This window comes from Martes martes (genome assembly GCF_963455335.1).
Source record: "Martes martes genome assembly, chromosome: 3".
Lineage (NCBI taxonomy): Eukaryota > Metazoa > Chordata > Mammalia > Carnivora > Mustelidae > Martes > Martes martes.
The window spans coordinates 127,203,072-127,223,553 of NC_137890.1; the positions used below are offsets into that span (position 1 = coordinate 127,203,072).

The 20,482-nt window shown below is 35.0% G+C and overlaps 1 protein-coding gene across 2 annotated transcripts in view; it reads left to right on the top strand.

The window, feature by feature from the left end:
* Positions 1–13,487, top strand: part of SP3 (Sp3 transcription factor) — a 57,517-nt gene extending 44,030 nt beyond the window's left edge. Inside the window, exons 4-6 of one of the 2 annotated variants that reach the window (XM_080799314.1) lie at positions 2,155–2,347; positions 7,793–7,989; positions 11,714–13,487. In XM_080799314.1, the coding sequence (XP_080655440.1) occupies positions 2,155–2,347; positions 7,793–7,989; positions 11,714–12,030 (707 nt within the window). In that variant the 3' untranslated portion in view covers positions 12,031–13,487. The remainder of the gene's footprint in view (positions 1–2,154; positions 2,348–7,792; positions 7,990–11,713) is intronic. The other variant, XM_080799315.1, reaches the window with a different exon arrangement.
* The last annotated feature ends 6,995 nt before the right edge of the window (positions 13,488–20,482 follow it).

Sequence of the window (20,482 nt, forward strand, 5' to 3'; positions counted from 1 at the left end):
AAATTTTTCATCCTTTCACTGAGGAAAGAGAAACCAGTTTACCCCTAATTTTCAGCTGTCGAAATCTGTCTGGGTCTGGAGTCTTAACACAGTTCATGGCACATAGTAGCTAATTATTTACTAGACGAATGAATGTGTTTGTATCTTACCTCATGTAATAGAGGAAATTGTGGCTGTGCTCTATCAGTTAAACCTGTAAGTGCTGTGGCTCATCATCCCCTCCTCACATTTTAGGGACTTCAGTCCTGTATGTTCAGCCTGTCTGTCTGTAATGGATCTTTCTCATAAGCATTTAAACACCGTCAGGCTTTTCCTGTCTTTAAAAACAAAACACTCCTCCCCTTAAACTCTCCTTTTTGGTCCCATTAAGCTACTGCCATGATTTTGTCTCTCAAATCAGACTTCTTGAAAAACTTATCTATACTTATTATTAAACACTTTCTCACTTCTTGCCCATGTTCTTAGTTTAGTTTCTTCATTTATCTGCAATATTTTATGTTGACTACTTTCTTCCTTGAAATACATTCTTTCCTTTCTTTGATGTAGCACATTTTCCTGGATACTAATTTCCTTTACAGGTTCTTCCTCTTCTACCTGTTCCTTAAATGTTTGTCTTCCTCATAAGCTACTTTCTTTTCTCATCCTATTAATAGTAGTGGAGTGATCTCACCTACTTCTTTGGATGGACTCCATCACAGTATCTATACTGAGAATTTTTTTTTAAGATTTTTGTTTATTTTAGAGAGAGCAAGTGTGCACAAGTGAGGGAAGGACAGAGAGAGAGGGGGAAAGAGAATCTCCGGCAGACTCCCCACTGAGTGGGGAGCCTGATGCAGGACTGTCTCATGATCCTGAGATCATGACCTGAGCCAAAACCGTGAGGACTGAGCCACCCAGTGCCCCTATACTGATAATTTCTATATCTCTAGCACTTGCCTCTTTTTTTGAGCTCCAGAGTTGTAGGTCCAACTTCTTTACTTGTATGTCTCATAAACAGTTCAGACTCCATGGACTTGAACCTTGAACTCATTAATTTTCCTTTACCTCTACTTGGACCTTCTCCAGTATTCCTGTCTTAGTGAATGGTACCACTGTCTACCCTGTCCCCAGGCCGGACTCCCCTTTCTTCCTACTTTTCTCCCTGATTCTTAGTTGTGGTTATTCTGATAAACTAGTTTTAAACTGTTTGAGGCATTTTCTTGATTGTTGAGTATATATTCAGTTTTCATTAGTTTAAATTCAGGAATTTCCAGGCACATTTGGTTTTTTAAGGCTATTTTTGCCCCAATTATTAGTGACTGATACAGATCGAAAATAATAAGTTTTTGTTAAGATTTTTAGTTTACATAAATCAAGATAATCTCTAAGAATTTGTTTTACCAAAGATGGTTATATTCAGTATTTGTTCTAAACCTTGTATTATTTCTTTAAAAAAGTTTTCTGTGAAAAAGCTCTAATGGTATCATATCATTACCAATATAAATAAAGGTGATTGGGTCTGCCGAGAAAATGACATAGCTTGCTGCCATGTCTGCTCTTCCTTACCATTGCATCCTCATTTTGTTTCCCAGTCTGGTTTGTAATAAAACTCCTTGAAAACAGAAACCATCTCTCATATTTCTGTCCCCTCTTCACAGTGATATTATGGCCATTTTAGATATCTTAGTGATGATTGATTTAATTTAAACCTTAAATTTGTGAGTAGCAGACTCGAATGACCCCTGTTTTTGCATTCACATAGTACCTATAGATAGGGATAACTAATTAATATAGGTTATGAAAAAGAGGTTTAAGGCATTAGAATCTGTTCTAGTCTGAATTGACTGTTGGATTTATTGACTAGTTGAATAATTTAATATTGAAGTTTCAGAATTGATTCAGCTTCCTCAAAAAAAAGGTTACTCGTTTTTCTTAATCTTTTAAAAAGCAAGCTCACATGCTGGCTTTATTCCCTTTTTTGGCTGAATTATTTGATATTTAGAATAAAATAGAAATAGTTTTAAAAGAATAAGTCACAATAAGGACCAATGGTTATATTCCACAAACAGGAGTTTTGACTTTTTACATAGTATTCACTTTACCTTTGAGAGGCTCAGATCTCATGGTTTTTGGGCCAGTGGGCTGCTTCTCATCTGTATTTGCTTTTTTCTTTAGATATTAGGATCAAGGAAGAAGAACCTGATCCTGAAGAGTGGCAGCTCAGTGGCGATTCTACATTGAATACCAATGATCTAACACACTTAAGAGTACAGGTGGTAGATGAAGAAGGGGACCAACAACATCAAGAAGGAAAAAGACTTCGGAGGGTAGCTTGCACCTGTCCCAACTGTAAAGAAGGTGGTGGGAGGTATGCACACATGAAACATACCTTTTTTTTTTTTTTAAGTCTGCTAATAACATCACCCTAATTTTTGAAATACTGCATGCTGTATCACTTAATTATGGGAAATTATTCATTACATGATCATTTTGTGTGTATGTCTGTATGAGTGTGGCAGAGTTAGAACAAATATATGATAGAATTATCAGATCTAAATGCCTTTTTAAAAACTAAAGTTATTTAATTTGTCTTAAAAAAAAGTAGCAGATGCCATTTAATAGGCCCATGTCAGAAATTAGCCTGTTTGCAAAACAGCAATGAGATTTCCCTAAATACAGATAAAGTTGATTTTTAGCTTGAGAATAGCAGTTATATAAAAATAAGAAGTTCAGAAATAGTTGATAAGCATAAACATTTTCTAAACATTTTCTATTTTCAACAGAAATGAATAATAAGCCTAATGATGGAATTTTTTTAAAAAGTGGCACTGTAGTATTTCAATTCAGTGCTTTAAAAAAAAATAAATGTTAAGGCAGAATAACATGATGGGAAAAACTAAAAACAGATCACTGATTATATTAAATGTGGATGGATTAAGCTTAATAATTAAGAACTTGAAACTCAGATCATATCTAAAAAAACAAAATCCAGCTTTAATGTTGATTATAAGGAACATCTCAAATAAATTGGCACAGGAATGTTGAAGATAAAGGGATGGAAAAAGATATATTAGGCAAATGTTAACAAGAAAACTTGGAGAGCAGTGTTACTATTAGGCAATGGAGGATTAAGGTGAAAATAGTCAAATGAATAAATAAGGGTAGGTTTCTTAATAATAATGAAGTTTTCACCATAACTTTGAAATACATAGAGCAGAAACTTACAGAACGATATAAAGACATGGAGATCAAATCCCTAGTCATAGTGAAAAACCTTAATATCTCTCTCTCAGAAACACTGCTTAAATAGACTATACTATTAATTCAGTTAATGAACTTGATCTGTTAGAAGTAGCCTTTCTGTTTGCCTTTGAGTTGTTGCTATTTGTTGATTTGCACATTGGCCAGTCCATTCACAGTGATGGTAATAATGACTAATAACTGCTAACATTGGGAATTTTAGACAAGTCTCATAATTGAGGCACAGAGAGATCGAATGACTTTTAAGAGCAACATGCAAGTAGGCTTTGGACCCACTGTCTTCCTCCAGAGTCTTAACCACTATACTTATTGTCTCACAAGTGGATTTGCTTCTGCATCTGATCCTTAGGCATTTGTATTTACTGGTAATTATTTTAATTGTTTGAAATATTATTTATTCTTTGAAATGTTTTGGTCAGTTTAAATAAGTAAATGTGGAATTTTGGTTAGGTGATAACTTTTCTGAAATTTACTTTCATATTTAGAATAATTTTCAAGATAAATAGTTCATGAAAGTCAAATCTAATTGAGGGTCAAAGTCTGGCCAGTGTTTTACTTTATTCATTTTATTAAAAATGAAAATCCTTTAGATTGGTTTTTATTAAACTAAAACATGCTCATAAAACTTGAGAAACCCTGAATTATATTAAAAGAATACCAAACTTCTATCCTACAGCAAGAAAACCATTATAACATTTTTTTTATATATCTTTCCACACTTTACATATCTTTTAAAGTAGAATCATCTTATTCTTTCTGTTTTACATGTCTGCTCTTATTTTGAAAATTTTTGTGACCATATTTCCAAGACTGTATAGAGTCTACATCAATTTTTTAATGGCTGTTCTGTTACTGTATGGATGCATAAGAATTTAACATCTTTTTTGAGAGTTTGTTATTGTCATGCCAATCCTGACACATACATTTTTTTTTTTTTTGCACATTTGCCTGATTACTACATCCGTGTAAGTTGGCAGAAATGAAATTGTTGGATCAGAGGGAATTGTCTGCTTTCTGTCTGTATCAACTTACACTCCTACCAGTGGTGTATGAAAGTATCTGCTTTCCCACACCCTTGCCAATAATGGATTTCATATTTTTTAATACCTTTTAAAGTCTGACAGATGAAAAATAATTCCTCATTATTGTTTCATTTAGTATATTTTTTGTTACGTTGTGAGATTCATTTTTTGGTATGTTATTTTAACATTTTAAAATTTCTTTTGTGAATTATTTGTCTTTTGTTAATCTGTTAACCAACTTGTGCATTTAACTGTCATATATGCAGATACTCTTTTCCTAGTTTTACATTGTCTTTCAACTTTGTCAGTGGTTTGCATAATGCATTGTTAACACAAGTAAAAGAAGAGTTCCATCACTTAAATTTTGCGAACTTTGTTTTATGCACAAAATTTTTAGTTGGTCAGTTTTTATGAAATACCTTATAAGGAGACTTAACTTTTTTTTCCCCTAGAACTTTTGTGAGTTTGTTTTTTTTTTTTAAACTTACTTATTCTAAGCAATCAAAGTTGAAGTTCTTAAGAAAAAACTATATTGTTTCTTAGAGCTCATTTGAACAGACTTCAACTAGCATACATGACAGGCGCAATTGTATCATTGGCAGTTGCTGCTTCTAATTAATAGATGCATAGCATATAGTAAATCTAGCACATTCCAGAGTGTTCCGCAAAGGGGAAATAGGCAGTACTTTAAAAATTTTAGAATATTGGCCTTTTTCCCTCAGCCATATTCTTTATATGTATATATACACATACATATGTGTATGTCTAAATGTATATATGTGTATGTATGTATATGTATATGTATGTATGTATAAAGTGGCATCTCCAGAGGACAAAATTTTGTTTACCTTTTTGAGCAAGGTGTAAAATATAATATATTTTATATTTATATTATAAAATATAAAATATTAAATATTTAAAAATTATATTCGTCTGGTCATTTAACCAATATTTATTAAGCAGAACCAGACTTCAGAAACCTTTTACTCTAGTGGGAGAGACAATTTTAATAAAGTCAAGTCAAGTCTAAAGGCATTATTGTTATGTGGGTTTTGTGTGGATTAAACATCAATCCATATTTAAAAAATTTTCTTCTTTGTCAGCATTTCAGTTGGTGTCTCATTTCTCCCATCCCAAGCAAAAGAAAGTACTTGATGTACTTACCTTTTCTTAATTCCCATACTGAGAATTAGCTTTATTTATTCTGTGTCATTCTGTCTTGGCATTGTTTAACTACTGAGAACAAGTTTAGGCAATCAGGAATAGAAACTTAAAATTGTTTGTTTTTTCTAGATTGTATAGTAGGTTTTAGTGGTCTGATTATGTAAATCAAGAAGAAAACTTACGGCCAAATCTTTTATTACCTTTTTATTTGTTGAGAAAGTCAGTTCTCTTCCTTTGTGTCATATGGCATAAATCCATATCTAGCATGTCTAGATTTTCTTGAATAAAATTTCCTTTTTAAATAGAAACTTGGACCCAGGTATTGGGCTTTTCCTTTACATTACATATATTTATGTGCGTCCCTGTCCCCGTTTTTTTTTTTTTTTTTTTCCTTAGATGCCGATCCCATTTTCAAATAGTATCTCTGTTTTCTTATGATTCAATTGAAAATAACTTTCCTGAGTTTTGGTTCTTCGAGAACCCAGATTCATTACTGTAATTTGTCACAATCTTGTGGTTTGTTAGTGCTCTTAAGCTAAATTTTGCTAAGTTAGTAAAATAGCACTTTTGAGTTTATAAAGGCACATCAATTCACTCAAGTGGTATGCTTAGCATTGAGGCAAGAAGCCATGGGTACAAGAGTGAAGTGAATTGGGTTCTCTGTGAAATTGCTATGGTGAACACAATATGTAAAATTGTTTTGTACACCAATAATCACAAACATTGCTCTTTTTCTTAGGGCTGTTTGAGAATAAAATAAAATTTAAAAGCTAAATTAAATGGAAATACTGGCTTTGGTTAATACTTTGGCAGGTGAGCCAGAAAAACCTGTTTCACTCAACTCAGCTCTTGGAAGAGGGTTGTAGAAATTGGGGGTGGACTGGAGCAGAAACTAGAATTGTGTTAGATTATGACATCCTTGCCCTTAAGACAACAGCATGACTCCTCCTTGTCTTTACTTATGCTATTCCTCTGCCTGGAATGCCTTCCCTCCTTTCTATCTAAATCCTACCCACCTCTTCCACGAAGCCTTCTCTAACTACTGGAGCCCACATTGATGTCTCCCTGTTCAGAACACCTATGGCATCTAACAGCCAGCACTGCACCGTTTAGCACTGTTTGTCCTATGGCAATTTCACATGCTACTGAGTGTGAGTACATTAAAATATAAATGTGGGGAAATATGCATTTTTCCAGTAAAATTTGAAAAACGATAGGTATAATATATAAAGGAGGATTTGCAGGCTTATGGAAAGTTTATAGGCTATAACTAGACTGTGAGATTGGGGGAGGAGGGGAAGTCGGGGGTCTTAAATGTACCTTTTTTTAATCTCAGAGAAATATTGCAAAGTGTATATGATTTTGACAGCCAGTGAGGCTAAAATGTCATGTTTTTATAAACTCATTTATTTTTATTCAGTAAATAGCCTAATTTGTTTTGTTTTGTTTTAGAGCTTGAGTAATGACATTTTCTGTACTGTTTAATACTTACTTGAATATCAGTTCTGGAATCCAAAAAGTTTTCTTCTTGCTTAGGCCAAAATACTTGTGTTCATTTGTCTAATAAGCACATATCCCCCAAACCTTGTTCTTGGTATCAGATACTAAAATGTAACATGGCAAATTTTGCACTGTGGAGAACTGTATTTTTATCATATCACTGATGTGTAATCAGGGGTATCTTTGCATGGTTAATACGGAGGGAATTTTAATTGTAAAGATAATTTTGATTTATATTTATTTCATACAGTGCTAAGGAGTTGAGACAATAGCTTTGTCTAGATTTTTTCCTTTGATTTTTTCCCCCAAGTCAGTGTTTACTCAGGGTGTGGCTATACAAATATATGAATAAATATGCTTAAGTCATGTTAAAGTCTGTTTAGGTGCCTATTGTTTTTTTAATTGTACTTGTGATTAGTTATGCAGTCATTTCTTGGTTTTAATTTAATTTTAAAATTAGCCGATATCATGACTTTGAATAGACCATTTAGTTTTCTTATATAACTAACTTAATGTGGATTGGGCCTATGCATCAAGTTTGTGAATGGTTCTGACAGAATAATAGCTTTATTTATAAATTCTTTATGAAATGTCCTTTTAAATTATGTAATTCTTGAGCATATTTACATTTGGACAGCAATCACATTAATTCTGAAGTAAAATTAATATGTAATACTTACATGTTTGAGACATAAATTTTTATTAAATTGATTTTAAATAGTCTTGGTTTCTGATTGACCTCATGGTGATGTCTTCTATTTGAAATTCAACACAGGAATATATGATATGGTAATGTTTGTTTGGTACGGTAATATTTATTTGGATATTTTCATATAAAGATATATTATTCTTTGTGTGTTTTTTAGAGGTACCAATCTTGGGAAAAAGAAGCAACACATTTGTCATATACCAGGATGTGGTAAAGTCTATGGGAAGACCTCACATCTGAGAGCTCATCTGCGTTGGCATTCTGGGGAGCGCCCTTTTGTTTGTAACTGGATGTTCTGTGGTAAAAGATTTACTCGAAGTGATGAATTACAGAGGCACAGAAGAACACACACAGGTTACTAATACTTACTTTTAACAGACAAAAATGGCTACATGCTTATGGCTACATACTACCTTGAAGGTTTTTTTTAAAGAGCATACTTACTGATCTGGATTTTTTTTTTTTTTTTTTTTAAAGATTTTACATATTTATTTGACAGACTGAGATCACAGGCAGGCAGAGAGAGAGGGGGAAGCAGACTCCCCGCTGAGCAGAGAGCCCGATGCAGGGCTTGATCCCAGGACCCTGGGATCATGACCTGAGCCGAAGGCAGAGGCTTTAACCCACTGAGCCACCCAGGCGCCCCTTGATCTGGATCTTTTAAAATACGATCAGTTACATCCAGTTTTTATGTTCAGCAACACCAATTTAAAAACAATAATTCCAGGCTCCTGTGTGGCTTATTTGTTAGGCATCGGGCTCCCTGCTCAGTGTGGAGCCTCCTTTTCCCCCTTCCTCTGCCTGCCACTCCCCTTGCTTGTGCGCTCGCTCGCTCTCTCTCTGTGTCAAAGAAATAGAATCTTCTAAAAAAAAAAAAAGGAAAGAAAGAAAGAAAAGAAAACAGTAATTCCAAATAAGCCAACATGGCTTACCTTGTAAAATAACATTTTATTATATGCACATTCTGGCTAGCTTTCTCCCCCTTTTTTAGTTCACCTTTTTTGTTTTGCTTTAACATCGTTGAATGTCTTAAGCCACATTTATGTTATTCTTATTTATTATGTTAACAATTTAAAGATTTATTTATTTATTTTAGAGAGTAGGAAGGGACAGAGGGAGACAGAGAGAGGGTCTTAAGCAGACTCCTCGCTGAGCACAGAGCCAGACTTGGGCTCAGTGCGGAGTCAGCTGTAGGGCGGATCTCATGACCCTGAAGTCATGACCTGACCCAAAACCAAGAGTTGGCCACTTAACTGGCTGCTTAACTGGCTGCACCACTCAGGCGCCCCTCTGCTTTTACTCTTAACCTTTCTTAAATTCTTCTTCCTCAGTACTACAATAAAGAATATATCCTTTTTTTTTCTGACAAACTCAATCATTTCACCTTTTCTCATTTTAATATCTGTGAAGTAAACAAAAAATATTGCATTGGGGAGTAACCAAGGTGTTATTGATGGAAAGACTCTCTCTGATCTGTTTTATACCGTATGTGTGATTATATGAAATGAGCCTAGGGATGACCCAAACTAAACCCCAAGTTAATATATCTTAGAGATAGTTTTCTCCTTCTACCTTATAATGGTCAAGGTATTTATCAGTCTATGCTCAACACTGAAGGATTGAAAAATACATATTTACAATCACTAAAGAGCTTAGAAGGAAGAAGCGTGGTAAAAAGAAAGACAGTATTGGTTTTTTTTTTTTTTTTTTAAAGATTTTATTTATTTATTCCATAGAGAGAGAGATCACAAGTAGGCAGAGAAGCAGGCAGAGAGAGGGGGAAGCAGGCTCCCTGCTGAGCAGAGAGCCCGATGGAGGGCTCGATCCCAGGACCCTGAGATCATGACCTGAGCTGAAGGCAGAGGCTTAAACCACTGAGCCACCCAGGCGCCCCAACAGTATTGGTTTTGAAGTCACCTAGATCTGGATTCAAATCTAGATTCTCTGTTAGATTAGGCAGATATGCTGTCTCTGACTCAGCTTTCACACCTCCTACATTGTCTTTAAATATATAAAAACAACCTATCAAGTATGTAGTAGTATATATATTACATGTTCTACTTGTTTTCTGTCTCACTTGTTAGGTAGGTAGTAGATGAGTTTATTAAACTGTTTGAAACTGCAACATATAGTGTAAGAAAGTAGATAAAGTATGCTCAGAGGTGGAGATCATTATTGCTTGGGATAGTAAGGCATTGTTGGGCAGTGGGCTGGGATAGTAGACTTTAAGATGGCCTGATAACAGAATTTTCCTCTGGAATTTGATCAGCAGGTTATAAAAAGGAATAATGTAAAAGGAAAAAAAGTCTGATCAAATAAATGTGGGAAACACTTGGTTAAACAGGGTCACTACACGTATCTTTGAGGTAGCACCTCTTAGGACCTTTAATTAAATGTTAACAAGACTGGATCTCTAAGTGGGGAGAGATGTAGTATTCATAGCATTTCCCAACCTCCGCTGATTGTTGTGCCATTTTCCATGGAGCATCTCTCAGGATTGATTCCAAGAGAAACTTTGGGAAATACTTTCGCAGAAGAATAGAATAGTATGTGAATAGAAGAGGTAAGAGACCATTTGCCCTAAGTGAAAATGAGATTCTATATAGCACATTTCTATTAATAAGTGGATTGAGCCATATAGAGGGCTTAAAAGGCTAGGCAATAGAGAATTTAAACTATTTAGTTATCTGTAAGTTATTGCCATACCACTTAGTATAATGGTGGAATTTTACACCGTAATACAATTTGGCATTTAAAGAAGATTTGTCTGGCATTGATTTATTGGATTGGAGAGGGAATGACTTAAGGTGTTGTCAGAGCATAGATCAGACATGAAGTCTGGTGAGGACCTACTTAGGGTGGAGGTGCTAGAACGAGATAGGTAAGAATTTTGAAATAAGAAAATTGTAAGACTTTATTAAATGATTTCTCTCTGGATTCCCTTTAGATTGGCCTTTTGGTTTCTGTCTTTCAGTAATTCTCTTACACAGTAGGTCTTTGACTTTTTAATTAGACTTTCAGGCGGTTTTGTATTTAAAAAACCATTTTATTCATGCTGGGAAGTAGATTTAGGCATCAGGGTCCTAAATTAACTTTACTGTCATGATATGTTAGGCTTGCTCTTGACTATTCCAGCTAAAGTCATCTAGCCATCTCCATTATTCCTGGGATTACTCATTCTTAATGGACCTCACGCTTGTGTTTTTGCTTTAATCTATAAGTACTCTGCGTAGTTACTTGAATTCACATTTAAGAGTTGAAGGTTTAGTATCATGGATTTGACATGTTAATATCTTTTTTTTTTTAAAGATTTTATTTATTTATTTGACAGACAGAGGTCACAAGTAGGCAGAGAGGCAGGTAGAGAGAGAGGAGGAAGCAGGCTCCCTGCTGAGCAGAGAGCCTGATGCAGGGCTTGATCCCAGGACCCTGGGATCATGACCTGAGCCAAAGGCAGAGGCTTTAACCCACTGAGCCACCTAGGCGCCCCTGACATGTTAATATCTTAAGTATAGCTTAAAACAGTATACTCTTGGAATGCCTGGGTGGCTGCCTTCACCTCAGGTCATGATCCCAGGTTCTGGGGATCGAGTCCTGCAACCAGCCGTCCTTGCTCAGTAGGAAGCCTCTTCTCCGTCTGCCTGCTCTGCCTGCCCTGCCCCCTGCTTGCATTCTCTCTCTCTGACAAATAAATAAAATCTTAAAAACAAAAACAAAAAAAATAGTCTATTCTTTAAAGAAGTATATTACAGATGGTCATTTTTTAGCTGTATGGTATCTTGTAACAGGTGTTTCAAAACAAACTGTTGGCATAGTTGAAATATTAAAGTCTAATCTGAGTATCAGTTTATAATGTTTGAAGATCGCTTTTCATTGAAAAGTAAAGATGACAGATTTATTTTGAGGAAAAATAATCTGGGAGAGAAATCTTGAAAAGGCAGCTAACGAAACTAATGCAGTTTTAATTACTCTCCTTCCTGTCCCTCGCTGTCAAGTTAGGTTGGCTTGCTTTCTCAGCAGATGATCAGTCTGTTACTGTTGAATTTTAAAAATTGAGTAACAATTTTTTTTTTGACAGGTGAGAAGAAATTTGTTTGTCCAGAATGTTCAAAACGCTTTATGAGAAGTGACCACCTTGCCAAACATATTAAAACACATCAGAATAAAAAAGGTATTCACTCTAGCAGTACAGTGCTGGCATCTGTGGAAGCTGCACGAGATGATACTTTGATTACTGCAGGAGGAACAACACTTATCCTTGCAAATATTCAACAAGGTTCTGTTTCAGGGATAGGAACTGTTAATACTTCCACCACCAGCAATCAAGATATCCTTACCAACACTGAAATACCTTTACAGCTTGTCACGGTTTCTGGAAATGAGACAATGGAGTAAATATTACACAAATACTTATTCATTGTGGTTATTTTTATACAGTAGTGAGAAGAATATTGTTCCTAAGTTCTTAGATATCTTTTTATTGATGTGCAAAAATTTTTGGATTGACAGTAACTTGGTTATACATGACACTGAAATGCCTTACTTTGTATGATATTCCATAGTATATTAAAAATGGTAAAATTGCATGGGTTTTGTAGGTACTTTTGGAATCTAGAAGAAATGAAATTTTACCAAGTTATATAAAGAGAAAATTGAATTTAACAATGCGAATGGTAGTCTAACCAAATGCATCAATCCTGTGTGGTTTAGTGTAAAAATGAGAACATGTTGGTATTTATCTATTGTAAGATAAAAAAAAGTTGGTGGGTGAAAGAAATCATGTTATGATAAAAAAAAAAATTTTTGTAATTTTCTTGATGACTGGAATTTTTATTATGCATAACTGACAAATCAAGTTTCCAAGCAAATGTTACATAGTGTAGGCTTTACTTAGCTTATCAATTTGTCATTTTGAAGCTAATTATTTTAATTAGGTTAACTATGTACAATATTTTAAGCATTACTCTTGTAAGATTTTGAAAACTACATTTTAACATGGAACTCTAGGGATAGTCACCTTTTAAATCCTGTTGAAAAGCCATGTTTAAGATTTAATTTGCCAAAATAATGTCTTGTTAATATTCTTTCAATAACGAAGTTGGGCAATATAACCAATGTTTAAAAAAAAAAAGTTTAAAATGTATAGGTTGAGGCATTTGGGTGGTAAGAAAATGTTACAGTGAATTATCCCTTTTCTTGAATATTGGAGGACCAAAAAAATAAGGTGTATTGCGTCTTAGCAGTGATTTTTTTATCCAATCTTGTTTCCAAAAACCATATGTCTGCCAGGGCCTTAAAAGCCATCATGTAAATTACCAGTAAAGTATAACATATGCAAACATAACAAAATCACTTCCATAGTGACGATACTCCAACCATATGGATATTAGTCATAGAAAACTAGAGGTTTATGATATTTTTTTAAGTCTCTCTCTCTGTCTCTCTCTTTTTTTTTTTTTTTTTTTTTGTCTAGGTAGTCAGTCTGCACTTAAATATCAACCATTTTCCTTTTTTGCTTCTTCCCTTTAAATTTATATGTATCCAGTACATTTAATTGAGAAATGTATGTTTTTTATTATGCTGTATTTTCTTTTTATTTTTTAATTATTGTTTATATTTTCAATTATTAAAAAAAATGTACAAAATAAAGTTTCATTGCTGGTCTTGTAAGAGCTATACAATTTTCCTAAATGTATACCTATAACTGCAGCAGTTCACCTATTTCAAAAATTTGGAATTCTGTTCATTTGTTATTCTTAAGACCACCTCAAATTTAAAGGCTACCTTATTGTACGTTTAAAGTGTATTATAACAGTGTGGTAGTTAATAAAACACTATTTTTTTTCTTTTGAGTTTGTTGTATTCCTATGCATTTAAAATATTTGCAGTGGTACGGGTTAAGAAAAATCTGGTTTATTTTCTTCACCTTAGCCTTTTGTTCACAGATTCTTGATTTCAAACATTAAAATTATTGTGAGCAGGTATTTTTACTTGGAAAGGTAAGAGTAGAGGCACTAGCAAATTACTAATTTTTCACCTGAGAATGATTTAATTATTAAATAAAACTTTCGAAAAGCATCTTTTAACTCTTAAGTCCACATTGATTCATGTTAATTGTGTCATTTTGCAAACCTTGATTTTTGTTTCCCTTTTTAAAGCAGTGCAGAATATTTTGATTTATTAAAAACTTGAATTTACATGACAATTCTTGAAAATAGTAACATGTTTTGGTAAACCATGGCAAGAGCTATTTGAAGGTTATGTTTTGGGTTTGTGTATGTCTAATGATAAAGGCAGAGTAAGGAAGGGAGAAGTTAACAATAACTATATCTTAGATATTTTAAAATTAAAAGTCCAGTTACTTTGCACATGTGTACAGTGAGGATAGAGATTAAGATTTCCATTGTCTGTTTTCCAGGCCCAATCTGACACTGTCAGTAATATCTTTGAATGCATGGGACAACTCTAGATACACATAAAAACACAGGCAAAGTTTTCCTAAATATGAGACTTTAGCTTGTGATGTGCAATAGGAAGTATTACTTGAATTATAAAAATGGAATGTACAATTATTTTGAAGTTACAAGGATTAGAATTTGAATCTTTAAACTCCAGATAATATTTAGAATTTTTTCATTATTGAGGATGTGTGAAGAAGATTATGTGAGAGGGTTGCTCACTTGAGCAAAATATCCATTAAGTCAGGAGATTAAAAATCTTTTTAGAGTGTGATAGAAGAGATGTTTTAAAATAATACTGAAATTTTACAGTAAGTTTATAGAGTGTTTTTGATCCATGAGCTTCCATGCATATTTTATCAGTTCTTAGAGCATGAATACAATGAAGAAAGTAAGTAGTCCTGAAAATTATTTAAGTAAGTTTTTGGATTTTAGAGTGCCCACTAGGAATATGTCAGTGAGCTTTGAATCTTTGCCTAAGCAAAAAATCAGTATTCAGCCTCAGCCTAGGTGATTTCAAATATTTCTATTTTTGTATTTAAAAATGCTGAATATATTGATTTTTTTCTAGTTATAGAATCCTAGTATTGAGTATATTAATGCAAGGATACTCTTTAATAGGTGTTTCATCAGTTGCTTTGCTTTCATGAAGGCTAGAGTGCATATGCAGTGTACTCACATAAAATTCCTGTTCATCAGAACATACTCATCTAGTAAACTAGATGTCTATACTCCGAATACCTTAAAGAAAATATCACTTAAGATTTCTGTATCTTGAGACTTGATGACTTTGAGAAGTAATTCAGTTAACCAAAAAGCACATAAAACTTTAATACACCTATTGCAAAAAGTCAGGTGCCCAGTAAGTGACTGGGCAAAACAGTGGAAAAAATGCTTAAGATATTTCAAAGTAGTGAAAATTCTTAAATAGTAAAAATACATGTATGCATAAGTTGAAGGCATGTCAGACATACTTCATAGAAAATAATGCTTAGCCAATATTGTTCATGAGAAAATGCTGGGAGCATTGAAAAACATCCACAGGTCTCCCTGCATTCTTGACCTACTAAACTCTACATTTCTGGGGATGGAGAATATATATGTGTTTTGTAATCACTCGTTAAGTGGCTCTGATAAACACTCCTGAATTAGAATCACTTAAAAAGAGCAAGCATCTTAGTATCTTAATAGTGCAAATCCTAATACTAATCTAATGATCCCAAAGTTTCTGTTTTATTAAAAATCTTGTATTCAGTATTTTTCTCAAAATTTGTTATTATTATTACTAATAACATTGGGTTTTAAAATACGTAAGTGGATGTGTTGGTTGTGCTACCCTATCAGACAATGTGGTTTTTAGTTTTAATTAAGTTGTTAAGAATTGTTTTCAATGTAAAAGAACTATTTGTTTCACTAAATAGTATGTTTAAAACTTTTTGTCATAAATGAGTAGTAAGTCTTTTTGTTGTCTGATAATGAGCACAAAACAAGTTGGTTGATATCTTGGGAACAAGATTTGGTATTTTAGTGAAATCACCTCCCCTAGTGTTGGAGACACAAAGATACTGATTTGGTCCTTTGTTTGGACAGATTTGTATATAATCAAATACATTGTGGTAAATATATACTAGCAGCAGATGCAAAGTGCTCTAGAAATGTAGAGAAGGGAAAATTCCGCATGGAGAAATCTGGGAAAGTCGGGCAGAGGAAATGGCATCTGCAAAGGTACAGTGTGGTTTGTTACGGATGGTAGGGGAATTTGTGAGAGTTGGAGGAGGGTGGTCAAATTGCAAAGGAGTTCAGAATTTAATCTTTACCAGTGATTCCTAAAACTTTTCAGAATCCTAGGTCTTAGAAAAATGCACATTAGCTCTCATTCAAATCCAGGTTGTTCAAACACTATATGGGGTTGTTTGATCTAAAGTCTGAACCTTGGAACATGGTTGTCCTTACAGAACTGGGGGAGAAAGAGGAGTCATTAAGGAGGCTGTGAGAAACCATAGAAAGTGTCGCGGCGGTGATGAACATTAAGTGCAATGGAGAGGTTAAGTCAGATGAAAAGCGAGAAAAGGCTATTGGTTTTGGCAATATGGAGTTGCCTGCTGATCTTTGTAAGCAGTTGAGAGTATTTGGGTAAAGGACTGGTTGAGGGCACAGGAGAAGAGGCTTTGGGGACAAGAAGTATAGCATATTCTGTTAACATTGGGTGGTGAAGACCAGAATGGGGCAGATGCTGAGTCAGGAAAGAAAACTGTTCAAGTTTCTCATAAAAGTACATTTTTATATAGATAAATATTAAAATAAGAGTAAAAATTTAAGTGACCTCGAAGCTGGAGTTGGAAGTTTTGAACAGCTATATATGCTGTCATATATTCTTCTTAACATTTTATCACTGTATATTTAAAGGCAGTTTTTTGGTGTTAAAAATGCTGAGTGGGAGGTCTCTGTTTCCTTTAGCCTTTCCCCACTCCCCAGCTTTTAAATCCCTTGCTTCTCTTCTAAATCCATATTAAGCTGCATGTGAAAACAGATGGGTTTCTTACCTTCTTTTCATCCCCCATAAACAGGGGATAACTAACACTGGTATCCCTCATAGGATTGTTGTGAGGATTAAAATGTAAGCATTTAACATAGTGTCTCTGGCTTATAGCAGCAACTCTTTTTTTCCTCCTCCACATCTGTTACTAACTCTGAAGACTACGTTTTTCTGTAGTAAGGGGGCCAGTGTTTGGGGGTTTCCATTGTTTGACTATGGCTCATGCATTGATTTCCTCCTTCAGAAAGAGGGGGTTTTTTAAATGAAAAAAAAAAAAAAGTGAAAAGAAAACTACAGAATCTAAATTGTTGGTGGACAATGCGTGATGTGATGCGGCATCAGAAAGGGTGGAAATAAGCAAAGAATGAAGCACAGAAAAGTGTCATCTTAAACTACACCCTGATGTAGAATCCTATCCCTATTTTAACATTTATTGGAACCAGTCAAAGAATCTTCGGTTCATTTTGATAGAATTTAGCATTCAGTGGTTCCAACCTTAAGAAATGCCGCTTATTTCTCCAAGAAAAGTCTAAGCCTCCAGTAGACAACAGAAATAAAGGAAATGTTACAGTAGATAACCTTTGGGATATCTGCCCAACTTTTGTGCCATTTTCTGAGGATTACTTCCGCCACCTTCAGGAAGGAGCTATTCAGAGGATTGGACAAGGGTTGGACATCTGGTCAAATGTGAGCCAAATAGGTGATTTCTTCTGAAAATTTGGAATTGGGAAATGAATGTCCTGGGAAGCTGCATTCGGAACATGGATAAAGCAAAGATGACAGACCATACAACTAGAAGGAAAAGATGATGAAAACAGCTTCCTTGATTGTGGATCACTTAACGTTTTTGTTCCAGTGTTTTGTGTCTGTCTGCATTGCCTGCTCCTTGGTTCCATAAGCTACCCTTAAAACCTTACAGGGAGACTCCCCCACTTCCACCTTTAGTCCTTAAGTTTGGGAACAGTTACTTGCTACCAAGTGCCAACTAAAACATCTGCGATACAATTCCTTCTTGCATAAAATACAGTGGTCTGAAATAGTTGATGACTTGGTCCTGTAAAAATACCACAAAAAATCACCATAGTGCCAGATGAGTCAGGTTTCAATGAGGGAGAACTTAGTTCAGAGCCTGAGTGAGTCAGAAAGGGTGAGCCTTGAAGGGCCAGTAAAATGGACCCAAGGGGACTGATGAAAAGGCCTGAAAGTCCACCTGCAGTCTGAGAACTCTTCCTATGAAAGGGCTGTGTACTGGGGGCTAAGGGATACTGGTTTTCTTGCCAACACCAGCTTTGTTGTTAATGTCCCACACCGTATGTTCTTCCCTGTATATTCGCATTATGCAGATTCAGGTTCAGTCTGGGCCTCACTTTTAATTGTGTGTCCCCAACTACCGAGTCTTCCTTAAACCTCGATCTCTTAAAAGTCTTCAGTTAGTTGCATCTGTCCAATTTTTACTCTTGGTAAATTCCCGTGGCTTTTTTGTCTTGAATCATTTAATAAAAGTGAAACTTTTCACATTGTAACACAGTGCACAGATTTGGGACTTAGACATTCCCGGGTTTATGTCCTGGCTCTGCTGCTTACTAGCTGTGTGATCTTGGACTCTATCATTCCACTCGCAGCCTCGGCTTTCTAATCTGTAAAATGATAGTAGCATTATCTTCATAAGGGTGATGGAGGAGATGAAACAAATGAGCGCATGTAAACCACTTTTCACAGTGCCTGACACATAGCTAAGTATTAAGTAAATGTAAGCCCTGGAGGAATCAATACTCTTCCTACACTTGGAAATAATTACCCGCGTCTCGTATTAATGTGTTTATCCACTTTGATCTAGTTAGTTGCCTGTGAGTTGTCTGTCATTATTCGTATTGTGCCTTTTTATTATGAAGCATTTCAAACATACAGAAATATGGAAAACAATACAAATGAATACCCGTGTATCCACCATCCTGTTTTTACAGTCTTAGTATTTTACACACTTTTGCTTGTTTCTTTTAAAAAAGTTATAGCTACAGTGAAATCTAAAGAGCCTTATCTCATTCCATGTCTTTCCCTTTACCCACAAAGGTAACCACGGCTCTCAGTTTTTCTGTTTATCAGAATGATACCATGAATGGTTTTATATGCTTGTATATATGCATATCTAGGGTTATCTTCATGTTTTTGAAGCTTTATATAAATGGTATCATACTTTATTATGATTAACTTTATTATGAGACCTGTTTTTTCACTCATGTTGAGATGTACCCATGGGAACACCTGTTTTTCTATTCATCGAAAATGTTGTAGTTCATTGAATAAGTGTATCACAGTTTCTCCTTTTTTGTGTTGATGCACGTTTCAGTTATTTAAGATTTTTCCCTATAAACAATGCTGCAATTAAATACTCGATATGTTTCCTTGTGCACTTGTGTGAGTGTTTGAGGTATGTATCATGAACTTCAATCACTGGTCAATAGAATATTCTTCAAGTGATCAGTATTGCCAAATGATCTGTACAGTGTACATACCAAATTAAGCCCCACCAGCAGTGTGTAGGAGTTCACATTTTCCCATATCCTCTCTAACCGTTGGCCTTGGCAGATATTTTGTCTGATGAAGAACCACGCAATTTTATTTTGAAAATTGGCAACATGATTTCTGGGAGAAAAGTAAGTGTAAGAAGTTAAAAAGGAACTAGAAAACTGAAGCCAGGTATATATAAAGAAATTGATGCCAGTAGGCATAAGCAGACATTTGTCAAGTGTAGCAGAAACAATGTGTGGTTTTCTTATGGGTTCCACCTTTTAAACTCTCATTCAGCCCCTGCCCTGGTATGCTACTCCCCACAGCCTCTTACTGTAGAGGTCTCTACACAGTAGACCACCCTCTTGGATGGAATATTGTAAAGAAGGCTCTAGCCCAGCTGTCTTCCATGGTGTTCCCGTCATCTGAGGCTGGGAATATAAACTGTTACTGCACTGGGGCCTCCTGACTGCCCTGTTCTTTCCAGTTCTTCCCCTGCATCCCTACCCCCACTCCCGATAGAGTGGCCTTAGTTGATTGGCCTGTCAGCTGCATAAGCCAACTTCTAATTGGGGAAACCCTTTCTTGGAGACTCCTAGTATTGCCATATATTCCACATGATGGGTGTGAAGTAACTCATGATTTTGATTCTCATTTCCCTGTATTCTGGTGAGGTTGAGCCTATTTTCACTAAGTTTACAATCCATGTTCCCTCTGAAGGGAATTATCTATTTGAGTCCTTTATCCTTTTGCCTTTCTGGTTATTTACATTTTTGCATTGATTTTTAAACATTTTTAGCGAATTCCAGGTATGTATTATTTTAGAGATACAGGGGCTAATAAGATCTTTTCCCAATATGGGGCTTGTCTTTTAGCTTTATGGTGTTTTGTGTGTAAATTGTTGCTTTGTAAGAGTTTTATTTACTAAAATTTTAGGATTTTGTTTTTCAGTTTAGCTTATTAATCCAATTTAAAGGTATTTCTCATTATGGTGTGACGTCTAATATTTTTCTACGAATGTCTTGGCACCTTAGTGAATAGCCCAACCTTTCCCCCACTAATTGTAATGCTACTTCTGTCATTTATCAAGTTTCCATTTGTGTGCGGATCTACTCCTTCAGTCCTTTCTTCCCTGTGCTGGGATCGTACAATCCGTACCGTGCCTTTCACATCTCCATATCTGGTAGGGCAAGTCTCTGCTCACCCCTAAGCTGTCCCTTCAAATAGTCTTGACTATTCATGAGCCCTGGCTTTTCGTGTGAGCTTAGGATTAAATTGTCAAGTCCTGTTGAAAAATCATGTTAGGATTTTTATTGGAATCATGTTTAATGTATATATTAATTTG